The sequence below is a fragment of the Pituophis catenifer genome, unplaced genomic scaffold (assembly GCF_029215685.1).
Source record: "Pituophis catenifer annectens isolate HBS135680 unplaced genomic scaffold, rPitCat1.0.hap2 SCAF_2, whole genome shotgun sequence".
Taxonomy (NCBI): domain Eukaryota; kingdom Metazoa; phylum Chordata; class Lepidosauria; order Squamata; family Colubridae; genus Pituophis; species Pituophis catenifer.
Genome location: NW_027256882.1, coordinates 33,180,209 through 33,208,010, shown reverse-complemented (window position 1 = coordinate 33,208,010; position 27,802 = coordinate 33,180,209). Strand labels below are relative to the sequence as shown.

At 43.5% G+C, this 27,802-nt stretch overlaps 1 protein-coding gene across 1 annotated transcript; it reads right to left on the bottom strand.

Annotated features, from left to right (window-relative positions):
• Positions 1–2,442: 2,442 nt before the first annotated feature.
• LOC139309327 (E3 ubiquitin-protein ligase TRIM11-like) lies at positions 2,443–26,445 on the bottom strand. The gene is made up of 8 exons (XM_070933383.1): positions 26,032–26,445; positions 23,983–24,078; positions 23,174–23,404; positions 11,621–11,851; positions 9,506–9,528; positions 6,456–6,577; positions 5,450–5,482; positions 2,443–3,548 (listed from the first exon to the last, which is right to left on the bottom strand). The coding sequence occupies exons 1-8, from the start codon at positions 26,443–26,445 to the stop codon at positions 3,034–3,036; spliced, it is 1,665 nt and encodes a 554-aa protein (XP_070789484.1). The 3' UTR covers positions 2,443–3,033.
• Between the last annotated feature and the right edge of the window lie 1,357 nt (positions 26,446–27,802).

The following is a 27,802-nucleotide window of genomic DNA, read 5'->3' as shown; positions in this document are numbered from 1 at the left end:
GTGGTGGAATGGCGGCCATGGCGGCTGGCCTGAGACCGCGGCAACCGGGATACAAGAATGTGCAGGAGGAGAAGAGGAGAAGCGTTTGAGCAGGGGGCTAGACTAGAAGACCTCCAAGGCCCCTTCCAGCTCTATTCTGATTGATTGATTGATTGACTTCCAGAATTTGTGAGCCAGCTGGCTCAGGAGTTTTTGGAGCTGAAGTCTGCAAATTATAAAAAGGCCATCAGTTCCCCCCCCCCAATTGCTAAAGGGAAAGATTTTGAAAAATCCTGGGGAGAAAGAAACATCCATTGTACAGATTGCCAAACAATTATTAAGGATCCAATCAGCTTGTTAAAGGGGAAAATGCTTTTTTTTTTCAATAGGAAGAAGGAAACATTTATGGGACCGGAGGGAGTAAACTTGGGACTGAAAGAGACAGTAAGAAGCCCTTGATAAAAGCCCAAAACTAATGCTGCAATTGATGGGATGTCTCAGAGATAAAGGGGAAATTAAACTCTTTTCAGTCACTTTTAATTGGAATATCCTGCAGAGAAAGAACTGCCTGGACTGCCCCCTTCCCAGCCATCCAATCAGGAAACGGATCAGGAAAAGCTCTAAAATTGGGCAAAAGTCAACCTGAGGAGGCAGCCTGGATCACTCTGTGGAAGGGAGACAGAGAAGACTATCTTGTAGATGTAGAATATGGAATATGTAGAATGTGGGATAGGATCATTTGCTGAATGGAAATCTTCACGTTTGACCAATGAAATGCCTCTTAAGCCAAAAGGTGGATAGAAAGAAGCATTAGGAGTCTCAGGCCAACTTAGGACAGGGGGACCCATGGGGAGAGGTGGGGGGATCTGGTGGGTGGAGAACATCTTATACACCTTTGTCCTTTGTTCAAGGGCTTTTTGGGGAGGCTTCTTTAATCCCAACACGGTCTCTGAGGGGACATACAGAGTCCCAAGCCCCCTCCTTTATCTTGCCTTTTTGTTGGTGGCACGTAATTTCTGGAATGACCTTCCCAGAGTCCCTTAATTGGCACCCACAGTGGCCTCAGTTTGGCACCAGGTGAAGACCTTTCGAAGGAAGGAAGGAAGGAAGGAAGGAAGGAAGGAAGGAAGGAAGGAAGGAAGGAAGGAAGGAAGGAAGGAAGGAAGGAAGGAAGGAAGGAAGGAAGAAAAGGAACCATGAATATGACTGCAACTACAGTACTACTACTAAACAGGTTTAGGGCTGGGATCTAATTTACAGAACATTCACATCTAAATCTCTTTTAAATATTTCCCAGAAGTGGGGAGATGCAAAGCAGAAACAACCCTAGAGGGAGTCAACAAAGACCTAAGGGAGGGAAGCCCCACCCCTTATTTACATATAAGGAAAAGGCGGAGCTGGCTGCCATCTTGAGTTTGTTGACATGCCTTGGGATACCATGGCCGTAATCCCCATCCCTTTCGATAATCTGTTGGGCTAGATCAGTGGCTCCCAATTTGACATATGTGAAGTCAAATAATAAGCATTTTAACATTTCTCATTTTTAATGTATATAGACATTAAAAAGTGCTTTATGAGAGTGTTTCACACTTATGACCATTGCAGCATCCTCATGATTACTTGATCAAAATTCAGTCGCTTGGCTATTGACTCATATTTATGATGGTTGCAGGGTCCTCGAGTCATGTGATAGATTCCCCTTGCCTTCTTTTGCAACCATCCAGGCGCCTTCCCCTGGTACAGTCCATTCCTTGTGGCTGCCACTCCACTCAGCTCCCTCACATGGTTGGGTGGGGGTCAGATGGCTATTCAGCCAGTTCTCCCTCTCTCTCCTCTCTCCCCCGCCCCCTCCTGCTTGCTGGTCTCTCCTGCCACTGCCTCTGCTCCTCCCGTGATTCCCCTGCCTGCCTCCCTTTCTCTCCATCTCCTTCCTCCTCCTCCTTTCTCAACCTTTCCTCACACACTTTTCCCTACCTTTCCCCCCACTCCTTTCTCTCCCTTTCCTCAACCCATCCTCATGTGTCGCTTCCCCCCCTCACTTGGTGGGATGGAGGCCAGGTGAGCCAGGAGGCTCCACTTCCCTTCTCTCCCTTCTCCCTCAGGTTTGCCCCCAAAGAGACCCACCTATCCCTCTCGCCCTCTCTCTCTATCCACTGCTCCCCTCCTTCTTCCTGCCAAAACCTCCTCCTTTTCATTCCCTTCTTCCCCCGTGAGAGTTAAAATGGGGCAAAGCTCACTTAACTGCTGTCTCACTTGGGAGCAGAAATTTGGGGCTCAATTGTAAGTCCAGGACTACCTGTATTAGGTATGTTCATTAGGATTCCTCATTTGCTCCTTTGCCAACAGCAGCTTGTCAATCTTCAGTTCTTTAGATGCTTTGAGGGGTTCCAGAGATCTGCTGTCAGCATTCAAAGTCACCATAACAGAGTTAAGTTTCACTCCCCTTATTTATTTTTATCTCGCCTTTATTATTTTTACAAACAACTCAAGGTGGCAAACATATCCAACGCATCTTCCTCCTCCTATACCTGTGAGGCTATAAAGCTTATATCGAGTGTAATACTTGCTGAAGCCCTGCTAGGGTTCCTTGGATTATGACAATTATGTGTTAAAAGGAAACGGGAGGAAAAAAGGGGGAAGGCAAGAAAAAAAGAAGGGGATGATTATAGAATATATGGAGTTATGGACACCTACACAATCATTGATTGCAACTAACATGAAACAAACAAGCATGATCCATAAATGGGATGAAGAGCTGTGACAGACATATAAAATCACGATTGACAGGCTTAGCTGTAATACTGATACACCTGAACACAGGATGCTAAAGCCGATAAAGCTCCTAGGACACTTCATTTTTTTTTATCCAGACAAATAGAAATGCTGATCAGGTTATTCCTTTATAAGGACTGATTGACTGACCAGGGTGGCATAGAACAATAAAGGAAGCTGAAGTAGCAAAAAGCTAAGGAATCTCTGCTTTAAAGGCTTTCGGAGATCCCTGCTTGGCAAATAGGGATTTTTCCAAATTTTTGTTTATGGTTATCTCTTCTTTTAGGGGAGTGTCATGCAGACGCCCTCCCACAAACAGAAACAGGGCAGAAGGGTCTCTCCAACCAAGGAAGTGTGTGAGAATGTATGGAGCAGAGTTGCTGTGCTGGCATCAAAAAAGCTCACTTGTCCCCCTTCGCAGTTGAGATAGATGCGGATCCTCGTGGGCTCCTCAGTCAGGAACAGGTCAGAGCGTTTTGATGGAGATATGGCTTCGTATTTCCCTTCCCATTTCACAAACTCCCAGAGCCTGATCTCCTCATCAAGATTTGTTAAGTTCACTGGCTTTTTGGCAACCCCTACACCCCATATTCCTTTACCTCCTACAATTACTTCCCAGAAATGTCTCCCTGTGGAGAACTCCTGACAGCCAAGAACACAAGGATAATGTACAAATCTCATGGGGTCTGAGACAGGATATTTTCCTTCAACTAGCTTAACTCTTTTGACACTTTTTCGATCTTCAGAGACTTCAAGGCAGTCAAGATGGGCTGTGTCTGGATCCAGAGTTACATTCTCTGTAAGGGGGAAGAGAAGAAGGAAGGAAAAAAACAAGAGTTTCAGCTGCAGGCCTGGTTTGTGTCTTCATCCCCAAGAGTTTAACCCTCTTGTGTGAATGGAGTTCAGCTTCCAAACACCTCCCCCCCCAGGACTGGAAGACTCATTATTTTTTTTAAACTACACCTAAGCATTGCCTGGTCAAGAGTCCTCCAACTTTGGCAACTGTAAGACTTGTAGACTTCAACTAACAGAATTCCAATGGCTGATGGGGCTGATATTGTCCAGGTCCCTCTGCTCCCTTTTCTCCAAGCACTCGGGCTCTCCCACTGTCTTAGTCCCATCCTCTGTTAACTGCCGGCCTCTTCAGCACTCCTCTGGCCTTCTCATTCCATTCACTTAGGTTGCCTTCGCCATCTTCCAGTCCATCTGCCTCCCCTTCAGCTGCCACTAAGCTGCACACCTTCAGGATACGTTGACTACCTGTACAGCTTTTGGCTCCTCCCCTCAGCTCTTCGTCTCTTGGCTCCACTGGTCAATTCCCCTAGTCTCTAGTCTCCCATGTGGCCACCACTCTGCTGATTACCGTCCAGCTTCGCCATCCTGGATGGGGAATTCTGGGAACTGAAGTCCACAAGTCTCACAATGGCCAAGTCCTTCAAACCCTTCATAGCGCTCCACCTCTTCCAGAAGATCAGGCAGAGCCAGAGGCTGCCATGTTTCAATTCTGAACTGGTAAAAGTCAGAAGGATCCCCCAGAGGTAACTTAGGACACATGATGGGATGGGAGGAAGCTCCGTCTTTTTCTCTACGAGCATCAGGGTATCACAGGGATGTACAAAAGGGGAGGATCTTATACAGGAAACCTCTGCTTTCATCAGTCTGATGGCCCACAGAGTGGAGGCAACCCTGATGCTCCAACTTTGCTATTTGCTTTGACCCAAAGGACCTAATTTCTGCTCCCAAAGACCTGGTCTCTCACCAACTTATAGTCAGGCAGTAAAATCAAGAGGATGTTATTAGCTTGGTAGGAATTCAAGATTCCTTTCACTCCCAGGTCATATTTTCCCATTTGTCCAGGTATTTCATTCTACACCAAGATTGGCTTCAGTTTTTTAGATTACCGTATTTTTCAGAGTATAAGACGCCCCAGAGTATAAGACACAGCTTAGTTTTTGGGGAGGAAAATAGGAAAAAAAAATCTGCCTACCAGGTATTCATCTGGCTATCGTCCTTAGTCTGGTCAGCTTCAGCACATTAGTTTGCTGGTTTTTTATCCCCTGCTTGGGGATAAAAAACAGCTTCCAAGGCACAGCTGAGAGGAAGCAGCAATGAGAAAAGCAGGCAAAGCATCACTCAGCTGGTACCTGGTTAGGGCTGAAAAAAGCTTCTAAAGAACAGCTGAGAGTCGGAGCAAAGCAGGGAGACCGCTTCACTCAGGGAGTTGAGGGAGCAGGCAAAGCTGGGAAGATTGCTTGCTAGTGCTTCATTAGTGCCTCGGTGGGGCTGAAAAAAGCTTCCAAAAAGCTACATACGGAGTATAAGTTGCACCCAAATTTTCAGCTTCTTTTAGGGGGGAAAAGGTTCGTCTTACATTCCAAAAAATATGGTATGGATAGAACGGAACGGAGCAGAGTAGCAGTAGAGGAGTAGAACAGAACCGAACAGAACAACCGCTTTATTTGGCCAAATGTGATCAGTCACACAAGGAATTTTTCTCCACTGCATTAGCTAATATTGTACATATAAATGGCAAGTAATAGTTCATAAATCATATAATCATTAAAGTTTACTGGATCATCATAGTCTTATATAGTAATTAATCCTATATTTTTCTTTTTGATCTATTATGTTTCTCTTCACGTTACTGCATCAGAGCTTAAAATAGCAAGGAAATCCAATTCCTATAACTCATATTTACCTTCCTGTAGTTGAAGTCCACTTTCCAGAGTATCTGGGGAAGAAAAGGGAGGAATTCAGCATCTCATCACTGGAATTGGAGCAACAGAAGGGCCTCCCTCAGATTCCCTGGTTTGCTTTCCTTTGACTCAATTCAGGAAATAAGGAATAGCGAAAGCTACAAGCCAGAATGTCATTGGTGGCTATATATATTCCATCAGGTATAAATATATTCTACTATACATTCCGTATACAGGTAGCCCTCAATTTACAACTATTTCTTTATAAAATTATAACAGCACTCACAAAAGTGCTTTAGGACTGGTTCTCACACTGATCACTGTTGCAGCCTCCCCAGTAACGTGTTCAAAATTTGGGCACTTGGGGACCAGCTTGTATTTACGATGGTTGCAGCATCCCATGATTCTGGGATTGTCCTCTTCAATCTTCCTGGGAAGCTTCTCACATGCAAAGTCAATGGAGGAATCCAAATTCATTTATCAACCGTGAGTCACTTAACTGCTGTGATTTTCTGAATAACTCTGGCAAAAAAGTTCGTAAAATGGGGCACAGATCACTTAACAACTGCCTTGCTTAGCAACAGAAATTTTCAGCTCAACGGAGGTCGTAAGTCAAGAACTACCTGTATGTATTCCATTATACTTAGTGGAAACTTATTCTGCTTCCCCAGTGATCAGAGCATATGGATTTGGGCCAGGGGTGGGCTCCACTTACCTTCGCTACCGGTTCACAATGTGCGTGCGTGCGCAGAGTGTCTGTGATGATGTCCAGGTGGATGGGCGGAGCCTCCCGCCACCGCTACTACCAGTTTGCAAGATCCAGAGCGAACCGGTAGGAACCCACCACTGATTTGGGCTACGAAGACTACAGGTAGTCTCCATTTACAATCCTAACTGAGACAGTGATCCTGAAATCGATCCCTCTTTGATCCATGTGACATTGACCCAGAATCTCTCTTGGATGCTCAAAATGTCATCCAGTGTAAAACCCCAGCGGCTGTTTTTTACCTCTCAGTTTTTTCATGGCGCTTTTCAGAAGCTCAGTCATATCACTGTAATCCCAGATTATTGTCCACTTTGGCCCTAGAAGTAAATCCACCGGATTTTCATATGTTTCCTTTGCCTGGTATCTGGCAAGACAAAATAGCAGAACAACAGAGTTGGAAGGGACCTTGCAGGTTATCTAGTCCAACACACATACACCAGCATCAAAGCAGGAGACCCCACACCGTCTCTGACAGATGGCAGTCCGGCCTCTTCTTGAAAGCTTCCAGTGATGAAGCTCCCACAATGTCTGAAGGCAAAGCTCTTCCAGTGGTTCATTCTCCTCAGTCAGAATTTTTCTCTTATTTTCAGGTTGAATCCCTCCTTGATCAGTTTCCATCCATTATTCCTTGTCTGGCCTTCAGGTGCTTTGGAAATCAGGTTGACCCCCTCCTCTCTGTGACAGACCCTCAAATATTGGAACACTGTTGCTATCATGTCTCCCCTGGTCCTTCTCTTCACTAGACTAGCCATGCCCAGTTCCTGCAACCGTTATCAACCTGCCAATAGAAGCTTTCTAAACCATCAGATGGTGCTTGAGGATTGGCTAGCTACAGGATCCAGTCTGAGTTGGTCACTGGAGGTTTTGACTTCTGAGCTTTCAGACTCGTGCTGGAACCCATCCTTAGGGAACTTCTCTCTCTCTCTCTCTCCAGAATGTGTGCACTGGGCTGTTCTACGCATTGTATTTATGTGGTGCCTGGTTGTGTGTGGTTTTTAGTTGTTAAGTGGGGTGTTGATGGACAGCTATTAACTCATTGATTGTCGTTTTCTTGTGTTGCCCTGTCCTCGGATCCTAAGTACCTGGTAAGCTGGTGGGAAATCAGCATTCCTGTTGACTGAGAAGGGACCTGTTTCCATGGCTTCAGTCATTTCTCTGGCTAGCTATTCAAATATGGGTACCATGTGTGACTCAGTGGATCCTGATCCAGAACTGCACTCATCCACCTTCATCAAGTTAAAGGAGAGATCTAGTAAAGGCCAATAAGTTTCAGTTTTGGGGCTCCCTACTCTTGAAAATTCTTGTGAATCTCTTGGCCAAAACAATGGATTGTATCTTACCAAATGACTGATGACACATGACTACTATGGGTGACGTAGGTAATTAGACGATGGATATAACATTCAAACTGATCTTGATGGGTTTTAGTTCTGCATTTAACACAATTCTTCCACATAGACTAGTGTCTATCTAAACTTAAGGACCTTGGACTTTCTCATTCAATCTACCTTTGGATTATGGATTTCCTGTCTGGCCGCTCTCAAGAGGGTCAGATTAGGTAATCACACCTCCTCGGCCCTTATTCTTAACACTGGTACACCACAGGGTTGTGTGTTGAGTCCCTTACTCTATACTCTTTACGTACATGACTGCATTCTCACTCACGCCAGTAATACTATTATAAAATTTGCAGATGATAGAACAATGGTAGGACTGATCTCCAGGGGGTGGGATGAGTCTGCCTATTGAGATGAAGTGGACCAGTTGCTTTCACTGTGTGGAGACAATAATTTGGTCCTTACCACCAATAAGACCAAGGAGTTTATAGTGGACTACAGAAGGAACAGATCAGATATCCAGCCCTCGCTTATCAATGGAGACCAGGTGGAGCAAGTGGCCAGGTTTAGATTTTTGGGTGTTATCATAAAAGAGGATCTGACCTGGGGTGCTCACATTGGAGCACTGGTCAAAAGGGCCCAGCAGAGATTATACTACTTGAGACTACTCGGGAAAAAACAACCGAATGAAAAACTGCAGGTGACCTTCTACCGCTGCACTATAGAGAGTATCTTAACTTACTGCACCTGTGTATGGTTTGCCAATTGCACCGTGGCAGATAGGACAGCGCTCCAGAGGGTTAAGATCATTGCCCAGAGGATCATTGATTGCCCCCTCCCCTCCTTGGAAGAGCTTTATAGCTCCCGCTGCCTTAAGAAAGTTCAAAACGTTCTTAAAGATCCATCTCATCCTGGGCACCCCTTTTTTTGAACTATTGCCATCTGGCAGACGGTAAATAAAAACAAGGACAAATAGGCTGAAAAACAGCTTCTATCCCAGAGCGGTAACTCTGTTGAATTCTACTGTATAGTGCAATACTAATGCAGTATCACAGGTTTTCAATTTAATTGTGTAGAATGTGAAGGATATGTGGTTTTGTTTTATTATTATTAGTAGTAATAATAGATGTACACTGAAGATGGCATTTAATTTCGTTGTACGAGGTGCAATGACACCAAAGTAAACTTAAATTTAAAGGTAATGCAATGAAATTGCAGATAACATCTGTCACAATGTCCCTGTAATCACAATTCAGGTGCTTGGCAACTGGCATGTATTTATGACAGTTGCATTACTTGGAATAGCTTACATCCTACAATACCTTTAAAACCATCAAACATCTGTCTCTTCTTAGAAAGGACTCAATAGGTGAAAAAAAAATGCCAAATTAAATCTAAACGTCTGGTTGAGTGTGTGACGGACTATAACAATTCACCATATCAAATACTGCTAATTATGTCCTGTTGAGGTTGTCTAAGGAAATTGATGAGTATTTGTTAGCAACCAGTTACAACTGCTCTCAAAAAACTGACTCACAACCATTTTCACACTTAACATCTGTCACAGTTTCCCTGTAATCACTATTCTGGTGCTTGGCAACTGGCATGTATTTATGATAGTTGCATTACTTGGAACAGCTTACATCCTACAATGATACCTTCAAAACCATCAAACATCTGTCTCTTCTTGGGAAGGACTCAATAGGCAGATAAAACGGCCAAATTCAGTCTAAACGTCTGGCTGACTATGCAACCAACAATAATTGATCATCTCAAATATTGCTAATTATATTGTGTTGAAGTTATCTGAGGAAATGTCTAAAAAGCCCTGAAATACAGTACGCAATCTTTACATTAAAATACTGTGAAATACAGAAAGACCTTTCCAAAATAGGAAAACTGTTGGAGGAGCTGCTGATCTCTGAGACTGTAAAGAAAAGGGTAGATTTACTTACTTCTTCAAGATGCTTCCAATGTCCTAAAAAAAAGAGAGACAACGCATTGAAAGGAGCCATTTCCTAGGCAGAAAATTAAATTCTTACATTTACAAAACAAATGAGTGAAACCTCTGGACAACTAGACACTAACAGACATATAAAGTACTTCCATTTTTTTAAAGAAAAAAAATCCCATTGCTCTTTTTTCCTCAGCTGTTCAACCTCTTTTGGAGAGGTATTGTTTTTACTTTTTTGCCTGAGAAAAATTATACCTCAGTTGAATTCAACACAATTATAGAATATATATATATATATATATATATATGTATGTATGTATGTATGTATGTATGTATGTATATGTATATGTATATGTATATGTATATGTATATGTATATGTGTATGTGTATGTGTATGTATATGTATATGTATATGTATATGTATATGTATATATATATTTGTTTTCTCAGGTTTTCGCGGGTGTTTGTATGTAGGTCTTTGGTTATTCAGGTCTTCTCCCACGTAAAATTGGAAGTGTCTTGGCGACTTTCGACGAAGTCTCATTCGTCAACTTCAGGCTGGTGTTCTTGGCTTCGTGCTTCCAGGTTGCTCCCGGAAGCACGAAGCCGAGAACACCAGCCTGAAGATGATGAATGAGACTTCGTCGAAACGTCGCCAAGACACTTCCAATTTTACGTGGGAGAAGACCCGAATAATCAAAGACCTACATATATATATATATATATATATATATATATATATATATATATATATATATATATATAACATAATAGCAAAAAGAAAAGACCATTTGAAAAACAAAACAGTGCATCTATAGAATAAAAACATGCCCTGCATTTATGCTTCCAGAATGAAGGCACTTTGGAAAATCCAGGTGGTTATAATACTTTGTAGAAAGTCATCAGTGTTGGGTTTCTCCTTGCCTGGAGATTAAGGGGAGGGGGAGACCCTACAAAGAACACCCACCACCATAACCTTCAATAGGGGACAGGAACCTCAAATTGTGAAGAATATAGAGACAGTGACCAGTACTTTGAATTCCTGCTTTTTGCATGGCCTGCTTTTTCTGTATCAAATTATGTATCCCTAATTTAAGCCAATACAGTTAGTCCTTGACTAAATAGCTCATTTGGTGACCGTTCCTTTCCATAGAAAGAGTCAAATGCAGCCAGAATCCTACATGCAGACATGGGAAGGTATATCAACCTCCACAAGAGAAGAAGGGATGGAAAAAGTGATGGAGCTAGAAAAAATGACAAAATTGACTGCTTTAATTAGATATGACCCATTGCTTCTACTTGGAAGCTGCTTCTAAACTTTCTGCTTGAGATAGAAAAAAAAAGAACTCTTGATACTTGAGTTTTCTTATTAGACTAATCTGTTTTTATACACATGGCTAATAATGAGTAAATATAAAAAAATAACTTGAGGCTGTAATTTTATTTTGTATTTTACTGTGCTGAAAATGTTTTGTTTTCCCTTTATCTGACACTTCTTTCCCATTCTTATCCTTCTCCGTTTCCCTATTTTCTTTATTTCCATTGGTACTTTTCACTATTATAATTTCAATTAAATTTCTGGGGAGGGGGAAGGGAAGAGTCAAAAAGAGTATTCTGTGGAGGGGCTAAAGCAGGCTATTCCATTTCATCATTGGTACACCATGATACCAAAAAAATGCTGAGACAGAGAGGAGCAATAAAGGTGATAAGGGCTCTGGAGGCCAAACTGTACAATGAATGGCAAAGGGGAAACGGTAGGCTCAGCCTAACAAAGAGAAGGCTTAGGGGAGACCCTACAGCCATCTTCCAATACTTGGAAGGCTGTCATAGAGAAAAGGGCATGATTTAGTCTCCGTAGCACCTGAAGGCAGGACAAGAGGCATGGGGTGAAAACTCATCACAAAGACATCCAACCTAAAATACAAAAGAATTTCCTGACAGTGAGAAGTATTTATCAGTGGAACAGCTTCCCTCCCAGACTTCTGGGTGATCCATCACTGGAGGCTTCCAATAATAGATTTGTTCCGGATGGAATAAGGACTCTGCCTTGGGCAGAGAAGACCTCCAAGGTCCCTTCCAGCCCTAGGATTCTATGATCTCTATGATACAACCTGACCTGTAAGAGTTTGCTGGCTGGCTGCTGAAGCTTCTCTTCTATCTCCTGGATGAGATGGTCAAGAGAGCCCAGTTCCTCCATGTGCTTGGCCAAACCCTTCTCCTTTCTTGCCATAATATCCTTCTCCGTTTCTTCCATTTGAGTCAATAGAAGCTTCTCCTTTTCTTCTAACCAGAGTTGTAGCTCTCTGAATTCAGCCATTATACTTTTTTTCACTTTGTCGATGCGATCCTAGAACAAGAAAGAAAAAGCAAATGGCATAATTTTATTTTATTTTAATTATTTTATTTAATAATTTTAATTTTGTCATGATAATTAAATGGATTCCATGAAGAATCCAAAAGTGAAGTGGGAGAATTTCCTAGGGAGAAAAAAACCCTTTTGACATTAAAAAACACAAGGGGGAAAAGTTTGTAAAAAGAAAAAAAAGGCTCCAGTTTAAATGATCTCTCATGAAAATTTTCTTAGCAATCAGGGATTTCAAAAATGTAGACATAAAAATGTTTGTGTTCACAATTTTTTCAGTGATGAAATATGATTTGCCTTAATTTATTAAGGAAGCCAAACCTATTGCATAAAACACAGCTCATGGGATAGGGGCACTTAACCCAACTGAGACTCATTCAGCCAATGGTGACCTCTCAGTCCCCAGGTTAAGAACAAGTTCTGTGCCTCACACAGTCTTTAACTTTGAATTAATTTAAGTCAGAATTTGTACTTACAAACAGGCTGCCTATTATCAAAGATGGCGACTGAGGTTCTCCTTCCTATTAGCTCAGAAGCTCCTCACCGTTGGATCAATACTTACAAGCATCTCCTGCACTCTTTGCTCTGTGTCTCCTTTGTATGTAGCTATTTTTTCTTTCTGCTCCTTCTGAGCCTTCAGGCAACCCTCCACCTTGATCTGAAAAATATAAGTTTTGAGTTTCTTTTCTGTAAAGGATTACATAGGAGGGAAGACCCAGTTAGAAGACCCAGTATATTCAATCATCATAAATACATGACAGTTGGCAAACGTCCAGATTTTGATCCTGTGACCATGGAATGCCTGCAATGATCACAAGGGTAAAAAACATTCTGTCACTTTTTTCATTGCCAAGGACTCCCTGCAAGGGCATTAAAGTGAGCTGCCTGAGTTTCCTGGTTGCAGTCATCCCAGAAGCATCACTGAGAAATGAAAGTTTGGGCTGATCCAGCAGGACTGATTTTGGGGGTCTGGACTCAAGATTTGGACTCCATGACAATTTCGCTCTAGAGCAAATGTGGAAAGGGAGCTGGTGAAGGGAGCCTATTTCTTCCTACAGGCAATTTCTGTTGCTAAGCAAGACAGTTAAGGGAAGTTTTGTCTCATTTTACAACCTTTCTTCCAAATGTTGTTAAGTGAATCACTGCCGTTGTCAGGTTAGTCACACAGCTGTTAAGTGAATCTGGCTTTCCCATTGACTTTGTTTATCAGAAGGTGGCAAAGGGTGAACACAAGAGCCCAGGACAACACAATACAATTGACAAGCATCTGAATTTTGATCAGTGACAACAGGGATGTCAACCTGTTTTTTAAACATTGCAGGCAGGGAGATAAAGGGTGGGATAAAGCAAGAGGAAGCAAGTAAACTAGTAAAAAGACTGCGAGGGCTGGCACTGGATGCCCCTCCGCAGCGATTCCTCCTGGCTGACTCCTACCTGGAATTCCTGGAAAGCCTCCTCCGCAGGGATCACCGAGTGGCCCTTGTGCTCTTTGGATAGGTAGCAGACCACGCAGATGAGAGACTCATGGTCCTTACAAAAGAGCTTGAGGGGCTCCTGGTGCTTCGGGCAGAAGCTCCCTCCTTCCTCGCCCCAAGGACCTCCGCATCGCCTGGCCACTTCAGCCACCCACGCCAGCTGCCTGTTGGGGAGGAGGCTGCAGGGCGCGAAGGTCTGTCCGCATTGGGGGCAGGAAGCCTCCGATTCCGACGTCCCCCAACTGCGAGTCAGGCAGCCCCGGCAGAAGTTGTGGCCGCACTCCGGGATGAGCACGGAGTCCTGGAAAAAGTCCAGGCAAACGGAGCAGGTGGCTTCTGCCATCAAATCCTGCAAGGACGCTTCGGCTGCCATCGCCGCTTCCTCCGCCGGGACAAAGAAAGAGAAAGATAAGTTTCGTTTCTTTTCCTCCAAATCAGGTGACCGTCTTTGGGCTGTGCCTAGGCGGAAACCAAAATGAATTGTTGTTCCTCTTGCGGGCATCTTCGCTGGCTTCTTAAAGAAGAACTGCAGTATGTTGAAAGGAACAAATTGGGGAGGAGTAAACAGTCGCGGGACAGACCCCTGATCAATTATTATTAGCCCAACCAGCTCGTTAAGGGGGAAATTGTTTTAAAAACTGGAGCGAAGGAAGCATCCCTGGGACTAATCACCAATCAATTACAATCGATCCCAGCATCCTGTTAAAGAGAAAAAAAAGTTTTTAAAAACTGGAGAGAAGCCAAAATTCATGGGATGCTCCCCCACCCCATCAAATATTGATCCAAACATTCTGCTAAAGGAGAGGTGGGGAACCATGGCCCCTTTATGACTTGTAGATTTCAAATGGTATATACAGGGTCTCCTGTTTGAGCAGGGGGCTAGACTAGAAGACCTCCAAGGGCCCTTCCAGCTCTATTCTGATTGATTGATTGATTGATTGACTTATTCGTGAGCCAGCTGGCTCAGGAATTTTGGGAGCTGAAGTCTGCAAATTATAAAAGGGCCATAGTTCCTCCCCCCACACATACACTTGCTAAAAGGAAAGATATTGAAAAATCCTGGGGAGAAAGAAACATCCATAGGACAAATTCCCAATCAATTATTATTGATCCAACCAGTTTGTTAAAGGGGAAAATGGTTTTTAAAAACTAGGAAGAAGGAAGCATGTGACCAGAGGGAGTAAACTTGGAATGAAACAGACTGTAAGAAGCCCTTGATAAAAGCCCAAATTTAATGCTGCAAATGATGGGAAATTAATCTCTTTTCTTTGGTCACTTTTAATACAAATATCCAGCATAATTACAACTACCATAGCCAGAAAGATTTAGTAACAGATACCCCACCTACAGACAAGAGGGGGAAACACCCTCATAAGCAATTCTTTGCTACAGCCAGACAAACAGTAATTGACCATATTAATTCATTTCTGAGGATGGAGTCGCATTATTGTCGTGCTAGAACTAAAAAAGAGTACCTCGAATCTTCATTGAATGTAAGCATCATGTATGAGCTGTATAAAGAAAAAAGCAGCGAAACAGGAACTGAACCAGTCAAACTTACTTACTATCAAACAGTATTCAACAATAAACTTAACCTGGCATTCCACGTACCCCAAAAAAATAGCTGAGACCTTTGAGAGTGTAAGGTCCGGCTATACGCTTAAGCTCTCAGTGAACCAAAAAGAAAGACTTAAACGGAGGCTTGAATAAGAATCAACATTTAATCTTTGATCAAAGACAAAAGGCTGGGTAAAACCATTCCAAACACATACAAAGAGATATGTATATGGGAGGGTTCACATCTTCAGAGAACTGCTGTGAGACATGCGATGAGCTCAGCTCGTTGAACAAGTTTCCACACCATTTGTTGAGGGAGCTGGATTCTGTTCTGAACGACCCACCACCCATCACACCACTTGCCATCAGGGTGTAGCTGGTCCCTAGTATCATATAGGGCAGGAAGGTGTTGCGTGGGGTCACAGGGAAGCAAAGCTGAGAGATTCTTGGGATTGACAGCAGGGCCTGATTCAGCAGCTTGGCGGGCCCAATAGTCAGCAGCCCGGTTCCCACGAGAGATTTCACTGTGGTCTGTCTGGTGTCCTCGACAATGAATGATAGCTAGCTGGGATGGCTGTCTGACAGCTGTGACAAGTTTTTCTAGCAAGGGCTTCATCTTTAGGCTTTTTCCATCTGCACCAGTAAAGCCACGAGCCTTCCATAGAGCAGCATGAGTGTGTGCAGCCAAAAATGCATAACGACTGTCAGTATAGATATTAGTGCGTAGTCCAGCTGACAGATGGCATGCCTCGATCAGGGCTAAAAGCTCGGCTGCTTGAGCGGACCAGTGAGAGGGGAGTTGTCGTAGGAGGAGGGGGCCATCTCTGCAAACTACAGCCAGTCCTGTGTATCTTTTCCCATTTTTTACAAAAGAAGAGCCATCAGTCCAGAATTGGGACTCAGGATTGTCAAAAGGTTCAGTCCTAAGATCTGCATGAATGCCTACCACGGATTCCAAGACGGCTAAACAGTCATGCTGTGGACCATCCTCGGGGGGGGGGGGGGGGGCAAGGCAAAAGGGTAGCTGGATTTCACATCTATGAAGCTGAACAGAGTCTGATTCTAAAATCTGGCTTGCATACTTAGAAATCCGGCATGAGGTGGCCCATGCTGGGAGTTTCTGTTCGAGGAGAGCTTGAACTGAATGAGGCGTATAAACGTTAAGGGGAGCCCCCAAAGTTATTTTATGAGTCTCCTGGATGAGGATGGCTGTGGCTGCAACAGATCGGAGACAGGCTGGCCAGCCTCTGGCCACTGGATCCAGGATTTTTGAAAGGTAAGCCACAGGAACTCTTTTGGGGCCCAGTTTTTGCAATTTCCTTCTTATATCGGGAGCACTTTGTCCCACAAAGGTCATTTTCAGCAAAACATCATTAGCTGGGCTATCAGGGTCGAGGTCAGTAAACCTCCGAAATCCATCTTTCAAACGGTTCAAAAAATCAGTGGGGGATTCCTTTGGATTTTGAAGGATCTGATGAACACCGAGCCTCAGTCCTTGAAGGATAGCATCCCTGGCTCTCTGGAGGATGAGGGCACCCTGATCTGTGTTGGGATCAACCTCATAGCTGGGGCTAAAAAGAACCAGGGGTTCAGGCCATAAAGCTGGGGCATCGTTATTAGTTTGAATGCCATGTTCTCTAGCAGCTTTGTAGTGTGCTGTGGTGGCTTTAAGAACTTGTTGTTTTTCCTCAGTAGACAGGAGTGCTGATAAGAGAGTAAAAATATCAGGCACATTAGGTCTATGAGTGGCCATCATACGTTGAACGAGTTCAACATAACTTTGGGGGGATTCCCTGTAAGAGGGAAGTCCTGCTTTCCAATTGAAAAGATCATTGGTAGTAAAAGGTGTGTGAACAAACACCAATTCATCTTTCATAGGAACTTGTCAAAGGGGGGCTAGGACTGAGGGACCTGGTTGATCAGCAGGTGCGTAAGTCTGTCCCGTCCTAGTGTGAGGAGGATTTAGAGCCATCAGATCTGGATACAGAGCTTGGGCTGCCTTTGTGGATTAGCCTGGGATGGCTGTGATGTTGTTGGGAGCACCTGAGCTTGTGGATTAATCTGAGGGGCAGTTGGACGCACCTGATCCTGCACAGCAGATTGTGCTGTTGCCTGAGGTGCCTGAGCCATTAAAGGCACAGCGTTTACATCAGGGGAAGGGGGAGCAACATAATATGGTGGGGGAAACTCCTCTTCTTCTTCAGTCACTTTGGATAGCTTTTTCTTTTTTGCAAAAGTGACAATGGGGCAAATTTTAGAAGAGGGTGTTGGAGTGAGCCCACATGCTTTCTGGGTGTCTGGGCGACAAAGGAGATTGGAGAAGAAGCTAATGTAAAGCTCCTCTTCAGTTCGTCCTATGGCAGACAGAAATTCAGCAAATTTGTTGACAAAATCTAAATCAAGGCTGCCTTCTGGAGGCCAGGTTCCTATGTTAGGACCAATTAAGTACGTTGGCCAGATGGATGTGCAGAGGGCTTTCAGCTTATTCTTTTTTAGAACAATCTTTTTTTCTGCAATAGGTTTTACTGTGTCCCAATGGGCTAACACGCAGTCCAGAGGGGAACACGGCTCTGTTTTTCTTACAAAGTTACTCATTCCGAATGGACTACCAGCATGGTTGCCCATTTTCCAGGGGATTCCTTTCTGTCAGCTCAAAGCCTGACTAGACTTTCTCTGTCTCCTGAGGAGATTTCCCACACCTTTCCGTCGGTGCGAAGCCTAACCAAACCCTCTCTTTTTCCCTAAGAGATTTCCCAGACCTCCCCTGCGGGTCCGAAGTTTGGTCAGAGCCCTCTCCTGCACTACAGATTCTTATTCCAACAGTCACACTCCTTTCAAAGCGATCGTCTCTGGCTGATCTCCTCTCGGATAATCAGAAACGCAGATTGGATCTCCGCACGTCGCTTCGAGGGCAAACCTCTGAGGAATTTCCCTTGTCTCATTCACACACTCACAAAGCAACACTCCCCTCCCCACCCAAAAGAAAAAGTCTCTACTCACCTAGCAGAGGACAATCTTCCCCAATACCCAATTCAAGCCTCAATTAGGGCGTTCAGGTCTGGCTGGAAACAGAATCTGCCGATGGCCGACCAGGTCGAAGTCACCGGTTTAAACTTCCCGGGAGCGCTCTTGACGTCGTCTCTGGTCCTCGCCGGTTTCTTCCGTACACCGTTGGTGAAGGCAGCCAAACCACAAGGGGGTTGGCTGTATGGGGGGGCCAAATGTGGCAACCTTGAAGGAAAACTTTGCCTTCAAGCCCCACGTTCGTTGGGCGCCAGAAATGTAAGGTCCGGCTATACGCTTAAGCTCTCAGTGAACCAAAAAGAAAGACTTAAACGGAGGCTTGAATAAGAATCAACATTTAATCTTTGATCAAAGACAAAAGGCTGGGTAAAACCATTCCAAACACATACAAAGAGATATGTATATGGGAGGGTTCACATCTTCAGAGAAGATGTAACCACGTTTTATACCTTTAAAGCATCAGTTAGATCCCCAATTCTGGCCCCTTAATTTATGTTTGTGTATTCTTTGTTGCCCTGCAAAGGAATCTAAACTTCCAATTAGTCTTATCTTTGTTTACTTAATTGGCCACTTAGCCCCTGGCTCCTGAAGACCAGATCTTATGGGTGGGTTCTACACATTGTATTTATGTGGTGCCTGGTTGTGTGTGGCTTTTAGTTGTTAAGTGGGGTGTTGATGGACAGCTATTAACTCATTGATTGTCGTTTTCTTGTGTTGCCCTGTCCTCGGATCCTAAGTACCTGGTAAGCTGGTGGGAAATCAGCACTCCTGTTGACTGAGAAGGATTCTGTTTCCATGGCTTCAGTCATTTCTCTGGCTAGCTATTCAAATATGGGCACCATGTGCGACTCAGTGGATCCTGATCCAGAACTGCACTCATCCACCTTCGTCAAGTTCAAGGAGAGATCTAGTAAAGGCCACTAAGTTTCAGTTTTGGGGCTCCCTACTCTTGAAAATTCTTATGAATCTCTTGGCCAAATCAATGGATTGTATCTTACCAAATGACTGATGACACATGACTACTATGGGTGACGTAGGTAATTAGACGATGGATATAACATTCAAACTGATCTTGATGGGTTTTAGTTCTGCATTTAACACAATTCTTCCATATAGACTAGTGTCTATCTAAACTTAAGGACCTTGGACTTTCTCATTCAATCTACCTTTGGATTATGGATTTCCTGTCTGGCCGCTCTCAAGAGGGTCAGATTAGGTAATCACACCTCCTCGGCCCTTATTCTTAACACTGGTACACCACAGGGTTGTGTGTTGAGTCCCTTACTCTATACTCTTTACGTACATGACTGCATTCTCACTCACGCCAGTAATACTATTATAAAATTTGCAGATGATAGAACAATGGTAGGACTGATCTCCAGGGGGTGGGATGAGTCTGCCTATTGAGATGAAGTGGACCAGTTGCTTTCACTGTGTGGAGACAATAATTTGGTCCTTACCACCAATAAGACCAAGGAGTTTATAGTGGACTACAGAAGGAATAGATCAGATATCCAGCCCTCGCTTATCAATGGAGACCAGGTGGAGCAAGTGGCCAGGTTTAGTTTTTTGGGTGTTATCATAAAAGAGGATCTGACCTGGGGTGCTCACACTGCAGCACTGGTCAAAAGGGCCCAGCAGAGATTATACTACTTGAGACTACTCAGGAAAAAACAACCGAATGAAAAACTGCAGGTGACCTTCTACCATTGCACTATAGAGAGTATCTTAACTTACTGCACCTGTGTATGGTTTGCCAATTGCACAGTGGCAGATAGGACAGCGCTCCAGAGGGTTAAGATCATTGCCCAGAGGATCATTGATTGCCCCCTCCCCTCCTTGGAAGAGCTTTAGAGCTCCCGCTGCCTTAAGAAAGTTCAAAACGTTCTTAAAGATCCATCTCATCCTGGGCACCCCTTTTTTTGAACTATTGCCATCTGGCAGACGGTAAATAAAAACAAGGACAAATAGGCTGAAAAACAGCTTCTATCCCAGAGCGGTAACTATGTTGAATTCTACTGTATAGTGCAATACTAATGCAGTATCACAGGTTTTCAATTTAATTGTGTAGAATGTGAAGGATATGTGTTTTTTTTATTATTATTATTAGTATGATGTACACTGAAGATGGCATTTAATTTTGTTGTACGAGGTGCAATGACACCAAAGTAAACTTAAATTTAAAGGTAATGCAATGAAATTGCAGATAACATCTGTCACAATGTCCCTGTAATCACAATTCAGGTGCTTGGCAACTGGCCTGTATTTATGACAGTTGCATTACTTGGAACAGCTTACATCCTACAATACCTTTAAAACCATCAAACATCTGTCTCTTCTTAGAAAGGACTCAATAGGTGGAAAAAATGCCAAATTAAATCTAAACGACTGGTTGAGTGTGTGATGGACTATAACAATTCACCATATCAAATACTGCTAATTATGTCCTGTTGAGGTTGCCTAAGGAAATTGATGACTATTTGTTAGCAACCAGTTACAACGGCTCTCAAAAAACTGACTCACAACCATTTTCACCCTTAACATCTGTCACAGTTTCCCTGTAATCACTATTCTGGTGCTTGGCAACTGGCATGTATTTATGATAGTTGCATTACTTGGAACAGTTTACATCCTACAATGATACCTTCAAAACCATCAAACATCTGTCTCTTCTTGGGAAGGACTCAATAGGCAGATAAAACGGCCAAATTCAGTCTAAACGTCTGGCTGACTATGCAACCAACAATAATTGATCATCTCTCTACATGGGGCTCCCCTTGAGAAGCACCCGAAGGCTCCAACTGGTCCAGAATGCGGCCGCGCAGGTGGTAATGGGAGCAATGTGGCGCTCTCATGTAACCCCCCTCCTGCGCGAGCTGCACTGGCTCCCAGTGGTCTTCTGGGTGCGCTTCAAGGTTTTGGTTACTATCTTTAGAGCGCTCTATGGCTCAGGACCAGGGTACTTACGAGACCGCCTCCTGCCACCAATAGCCTCTCACCGACCAGTTCGCTCCCATAGAGAGGGACTCCTCAGGGTGCCGTCGGCCAAACAATGTCGACTGACGGCCCCCAGGGGGAGAACCTTTTCTGTGGGGGCACCTACCATCTGGAACGGGCTTCCCCCGGAGTTACAAAACATCCAAGAGTTACGCATATTCCGCCGTGCCCTGAAAACATTTCTATTCCAACAAGCTGGTCTGGCCTAACTCTCTCTTTTTAATTGGCTTTTAAACTGGCTTTTAAATTGGGTTTTAAACCTCTTTAGATAAATTTGGATGTTTTTAATCTTTGAGCCTAAATTACTTAATCTGTTTCTTAATATTTTTTAACTTCTATATGTATTTGTATTTATTATGGCTGTTCACCGCCCTGAGTAGGGCGGTATACAAATATGAAAAATAAATAAATAATAAATAAATAAATCTCAAATATTTCTAATTATATTGTGTTGAAGTTATCTGAGGAAATGTCTAAAAAGCCCTGAAATACAGTACGCAATCTTTACATTAAAATACTGTGAAATACAGAAAGACCTTTCCAAAATAGGAAAACTGTTGGAGGAGCTGCTGATCTCTGAGACTGTAAAGAAAAGGGTGGATTTACTTACTTCTTCAAGATGCTTCCAATGTCCTAAAAAATAGAGGGACAAAGCACTGAAAGGAGCCATTTCCTAGGCAGAAAATTAAATTCTTACATTTACAAAACAAATGAGTGAAACCTCTGGACAACCAGACACTAACAGACATATAAAGTACTTCCATTTTTTTAAAGAAAAAAAATCCCATTGCTCTTTTTTCCTCAGCTGTTCAACTTCTTTTGGAGAGGTATTGTTTTTACTTTTTTGCCTGAGAAAAATTATACCCCAGTTGAATTCAACACAATTACAGAATATATATATATAAAACATAACAGCAAAAAAAAAGACCATTTGAAAAACAAAACAGTGCATCAATAGAATAAAAACATGGCCTGCATTTATGCTTCCAGAATGAAGGCACTTTGGAAAATCCAGGTGGTTATAATACTTTGTAGAAAGTCGTCAGTGTTGGGTTTTTCCTTGCCTGGAGATTAAGGGGAAGGGGAGACCCTACAAAGAACACCCACCACCACATCCTCTAATAGGGGACAGGAACCTCAAATTGTGAAGAATATAGAGACAGTGACCAGTACTTTGAATTCCTGCTTTTTGCATGGCCTGCTTTTTCTGTATCACATTATGTATCCCTAATTTAAGCCATTACAGTTACTCCTTGTCTAAATAGCTCATTTGGTGACCGTTCCTTTCCATAGAGTCAAATGCAGCCAGAATCCTACATGCAGACATGGGAAGGTATATCAACCTCCACAAGAGAAGAATGGATGGAAAAAGTGATGGAGCTAGAAAAAATGACAAAATTGACTGCTTTAATTAGATATGATCCATTCCTTCTACTTGGAAGCTGCTTCTAAACTTTCTGCTTCAGATAGAAAAAAAAAAGAACTCTTGATACTTGATTTTTCTTATTAGACTAATCTGTTTTTATACACATGGCTAATAATGAGTAAATATAAAAAAATAACTTGAGGCTGTAATTTTATTTTGTATTTTACTGTGCTGAAAATGTTTTGTTTTCCCTTTATCTGACACTTCTTTCCCATTCTTATCCTTCTCCGTTTCCCTATTTTCTTTATTTCCATTGGTACTTTTCAGTATTATAATTTCAATTAAATTTCTGGGGAGGGGGAAGGGAAGAGTCAAAAAGAGTATTCTGGGGAGGGGCTAAAGCAGGCTATTCCATTTCATCATTGGTACACCATGATACCATAAAAATGCTGAGACAGAGAGGAGCAATAAAGGTGATAAGGGCTCTGGAGGCCAAACTGTACAATGAATGGCAAAGGGGACACAGTAGGCTCAGCCTAAGAAAGAGAAGGCTTAGGGGAGACCCTACAGCCATCTTCCAATACTTGGAAGGCTGTCATAGAGAAAAGGGCATCGATTTAGTCTCCGTAGCACCTGAAGGCAGGACAAGAGGCATGGGGTGAAAACTCATCACAAAGACATCCAACCTAAAATACAAAAGAATTTCCTGACAGTGAGAAGTATTTATCAGTGGAACAGCTTCCCTCCCAGACTTCTGGGTGATCCATCACTGGAGGCTTCCAATAATAGATTTGTTCCAGATGGAATAAGGACTCTGCCTTGGGCAGAGAAGACCTCCAAGGTCCCTTCCAGCCCTAGGATTCTATGATCTCTATGATACAACCTGACCTGTAAGAGTTTGTTGGCTGGCTGCTGAAGCTTCTCTTCTATCTCCTGGATGAGATGGTCAAGAGAGCCCAGTTCCTCCATGTGCTTGGCCAAACCCTTCTCCTTTCTTGCCATAATATCCTTCTCCGTTTCTTCCATTTGAGTCAATAGAAGCTTCTCCTTTTCTTCTAACCAGAGTTGTAGCTCTCTGAATTCAGCCATTATACCTTTTTTCACTTTGTCGATGCGATCCTAGAACAATAAAGAGAAAAAGCAAATGGCATAATTTTATTTTATTTTAATTATTTTATTTAATAATTTTAATTTTGTCATGATAATTAAATGGATTGCTTGAAGAATCCAAAAGTGAAGTGGGAGAATTTCCTAGGAAGAAAAAAACCCTTTTGACATTAAAAAACACAAGGGGGAAGTTTCTAAAAAGAAAAAAAAAGGCTCCAGTTTAAATGACCTCTCATGAAAATTTTCTTAGCAATCAGGGATTTCAAAAACGTAGACAGAAAAATGTTTGTGTTCACAATTTTTTCAGTGATGAAATACGATTTGCCTTAATTTATTAAGGAAGCCAAACCTATTGCATAAAACACAGCTCATGGGATAGGGGCACTTAACCCAACTGAGACCCATTCAGCCAATGGTGACCTCTCAGTCCCCAGGTTAAGAACAAGTTCTGTGCCTCACACAGTCTTTAACTTTGAATTAATTTCAGTCAGAATTTGTACTTACAAACAGGCTGCCTATTATCAAAGATGGCGACTGAGGTTCTCCTTCCTATTAGCTCAGAAGCTCCTCACCGTTGGATCAATACTTACAAGCATCTCCTGCACAGTTTGCTCTGTGTCTCCTTTGTATGTAGCTATTTTTTCTTTCTGCTCCTTCTGAGCCTTCAGGCAATCCTCCACCTTGATCTGAAAAATATAAGTTTTGAGTTTCTTTTCTGTAAAGAATTACATCGGAGGGAAGGCCCAGTTAGAAGACCCAGTATATTCAATCATCATAAATACATGACAGTTGGCAAATGTCCAAATGTTGATCCTGTGACCATGGAATGCCTGCAATGATCACAAGGGTAAAAAACATTCTGTCACTTTTTTCATTGCCAAGGACTCCCTGCAAGGGCATTGAAGTGAGCTGCCTGAGTTTCCTGGTTGCAATCATCCCAGAAGCATCACTGAGAAATGAAAGTTTGGGCTGATCCAGCAGGAGTGGTTTTTGGCCTCTGCACTCAAGATTTGGACTCCATGACAATTTCGCTCTAGAGCAAATGTGGAAAGGGAGCTGGTGAAGGGAGCCTATTTCTTCCTACAGGCAATTTCTGTTGCTAAGCAAGACAGCTAAGTGAAGTTTTGTCTCATTTTACAACCTTTCTTCCAAATGTTGTTAAGTGAATCACTGCCGTTGTCAGGTTAGTCACACAGCTGTTAAGCGAATCTGGCTTTCCCATTGACTTTGTTTATCAGAAGGTGGCAAAGAGTGAACACAAGAGCCCAGGACAACACAATACAATTGACAAGCATCTGAATTTTGATCAGTGACAACAGGGATGTCAACTTGTTTTTTAACAAGTTTGTGTTGGCAGGGGGGCAGAGGTCGACCTCGAGGCCTCTCATCTGTGGAGTGCCGCAGGGATCGGTCCTCTCGCCCCTTCTGTTCAACATTTATGTGAAGCCGCTGGGCGAGATCATCCGTGGCTTTGGGGTGAGATACCACCAGTACGCTGATGACACCCAGCTGTACATCTCCACCCCAGGCCACCCCAACGATACCCTTGAAGTGATGTCCCAGTGCCTGGAGGCTGTGCGGATCTGGATGGAAATGAAAATTCTCATGAAAATTTTCTTGGCAATCAGGGATTCCAAAAAAAGAGATGAGTTTGAGTTCACAATTTTTTCAATAGGATGAAATACGGTTTGCATTTATTTATTAAACAAAACAAACCCATTGCATAAAACACCGCTCATAGGATAGGGGCACTTAATCCAACTGTGACTCATTCAGCCAATGGTGACATCTTAGTCCCCAGGTTAAGAACAAGTTCTGTGCCCTAATACCGTCTTTAACTTGAATTTCATTTAAGTCAGAATTTGTACTAAAACACAGGCTGCCTATTATCAAAGATGGCAGACGGTGTTTTCCTTCCTATTAGCTCAGAAGCTCTTCACCCTTGGATCAATACTTACAAGCATCTCCTTCACTGTTTGCTCTGTGTCTCCTTTGTATGTAGGTATTTTTTCTTTCTGCTCCTTCTGAGCCTTCAGGCAATTCTCCACCTTGATCTGAAAAATACAAGTTTTGAGTTTCTTTTCTGTAAAGAATTACATCGGAGGGAAGACCCAGTTAGAAGATATATGCAATCGTCATAAATGCATGGCAGTTGGCAAACGTCCAAATTTTGATCATGTGACCATGACTCTATGACAATTTTGCTCTAGAGCAAATGTGGAAAGGGAGCTGGCAAAGGGAGCCTATTTCGCCCTACAGGCAATTTCCGTTGCTAAGCAAGACAGTGAAGTGAAGTTTTGTCTCATTTTACAACCTTTCTTCCGAATGTTCTTAAGTGAATCACTGCAGTTGTCAGGTTGGTCACACAGCTATTAAGCAAATCTGGCTTCTCTATTGAGTTAGTTTATCAGAAGGTGGCAAAGAGTGATCACAAGAGCCCAGGACAACACAACATGACAGTTGACAAGCATCTGAATTTTGATCAGTGACAACAGGAATGTCAACCTGTTTTTTTAAAAATTGCAGGCAGGGAGATAAGGGGTGGGATAAAGCAGGAGGAAGCAAGTAAACTAGTAAAAAGACTGCGAGGGCTGGCACTGGATGCCCCTCCCCAGCGATTCCTCCTGGCTGACTCCTACCTGGTAGTCCTGGAAAGCCTCCTCCGCAAGGATCACCGAGTGGCCCTTGTGCTCTTTGGATCGGTCGCAGACCAAGCAGATGAGGGTCTGGTGGTCCTTACAAAAGAGCTTGAGGGGCTCCCGGTGTTTCGGGCAGAGGCTCCCTCCTTCCTCCCCCCAAGGACCTCCGCATCGCCTGGCCATTTCAGCCACCCGCGCCAGCTGCCTGTTGGGGAGGAGGCTGCGGGGCGCGAAGGTCTGTCTGCATTGGGGGCAGGAAGCCTCCGATTCCGACGTCCCCCAACTGCGGGTCAGGCAGCCCCGGCAGAAGTTGTGGCCGCACTTGGGGATGAGCACGGGGTCCTGGAAAAAGTCCAGGCAGATGGAGCAGGTGGCTTCTTCCAAGAAATCCCGCAAGGACGCTTCGGCCGCCATCGCAGCTTCCTCCGCCGGGAAAGGAAAGAGAAAGTTAAGTTTTGCTTCTTTCCCTGCGAATCAGGTGACCGCTTTTCGGCTCTGCCCAGACGGGAAACCGAGATGAATTGTTGCTGCTCTTGCGGGCATCTTCGCTGGCTTCTTAAAGAAGAAGGACAGTATTTTAAAAGGAAGAAATTGGGGAGGAGGAAAAATTCAAGGGACGGAGCCCCGATCAGTTATTCTCAGCCCAACCAGCTCATTAAAGGGAAAATTGTTTTAAAAACTGTGGAGAGAAGCAAACATCCCTGGGACGAACCCCGATCAATTACAATTGATCCTGTTAAAGAGAGTAAACAAGTTTAAAATATTGGAGAGAAGCCAACATTCATGGGATCCCCTCCCCCCCATCAATTATTGATCCACACATTCTGCTAATGGAGAGGTGGGGAATCATGCCCCCTTTATGACTGGTGGGTTTCAAATGGTATATATAGGGTCTCTTCCAATTGGTTGATTGATTGACTTCAACACCCGAAAGGGCAACTGGGGTCCGGGCTCCCCCTGCCCTCTTTTCCTACCATCCAGGCGCCCTTCCCTGCTTTGGTCCATTCCTTGTGGCTGCCACTCCACTCTGGTCCCTTTGCTCAGGCCCCTCCACTTGCCCTGCTCAGCTGGACTCTGCTGTCTTCTCCTTCGAACTGGACCCCTCTGCAGTCTCCTCTCAGCAGGCGGATCAGGCAGTGGTGGAGGTGATCAGATGGCCAGTCGGCCCTTCTCCCTCCCTCTCTCTCTCTCTCTCTCCTGTCTCTGCTCCTCCTTCGATTCCCCTGCCTGCCTCCCCTTCTCTCCATCTCTTTCCCCTTCCTCCTCCTCCTCCTCCTCCCCTTTCGTTGTATGGGTATACTGTGTATACCCGTACAATGACAATAAAATTATTATTATTATTATTATTATTATTATTATTATTATTATTATTATTATTATTATTATTATTATTCACAAACTTGATAGTATACACAGCAAACAAGATAACCATGCTGGATTTCGTATCTCAAATCATCATTATCATCATCATCATCATCATCATCGTCGTCGTCGTTGTTGTTGTTGTTGTTGTTGTTACATCAGATGGTGCTTGAGGATTGGCTAACTACAGAATCCAGTCTGAGTCGGTTACTGGGATAAGGGAGGTTTATTCTTCCAAGCTTTGAGACTGGTGCTGGAGCCCATCCTCAGGGAACTCCTCTCTCTCTCTCCAGAATGTTTGCACTGGGCTGTTCTACACACTGTATATCTGTGTATCCTGAGCCGGAACCTGGAACTCATCCACCCTCATCCAGCTAAGTGAAAAGACTAATAGAGACCCTCATGTTTC

What these genes read in the sequence shown, in the direction of transcription:
- LOC139309327 (XM_070933383.1), bottom strand. Translation starts at nt 26,445, where the DNA reads ATGGCGGCCGAAGCGTCCTTGCGGGATTTCTTGGAAGAAGCCACCTGC. An exon ending in AGGCTTTCCAGGACTACCAG is followed by an intron (nt 24,079 to 26,031) that starts GTAGGAGTCAGC and finishes TATATTTTTCAG; the next exon opens with ATCAAGGTGGAGGATTGCCT. An exon ending in AAACTGTGCAGGAGATGCTT is followed by an intron (nt 23,405 to 23,982) that starts GTAAGTATTGAT and finishes TTATTGTTCTAG; the next exon opens with GATCGCATCGACAAAGTGAA.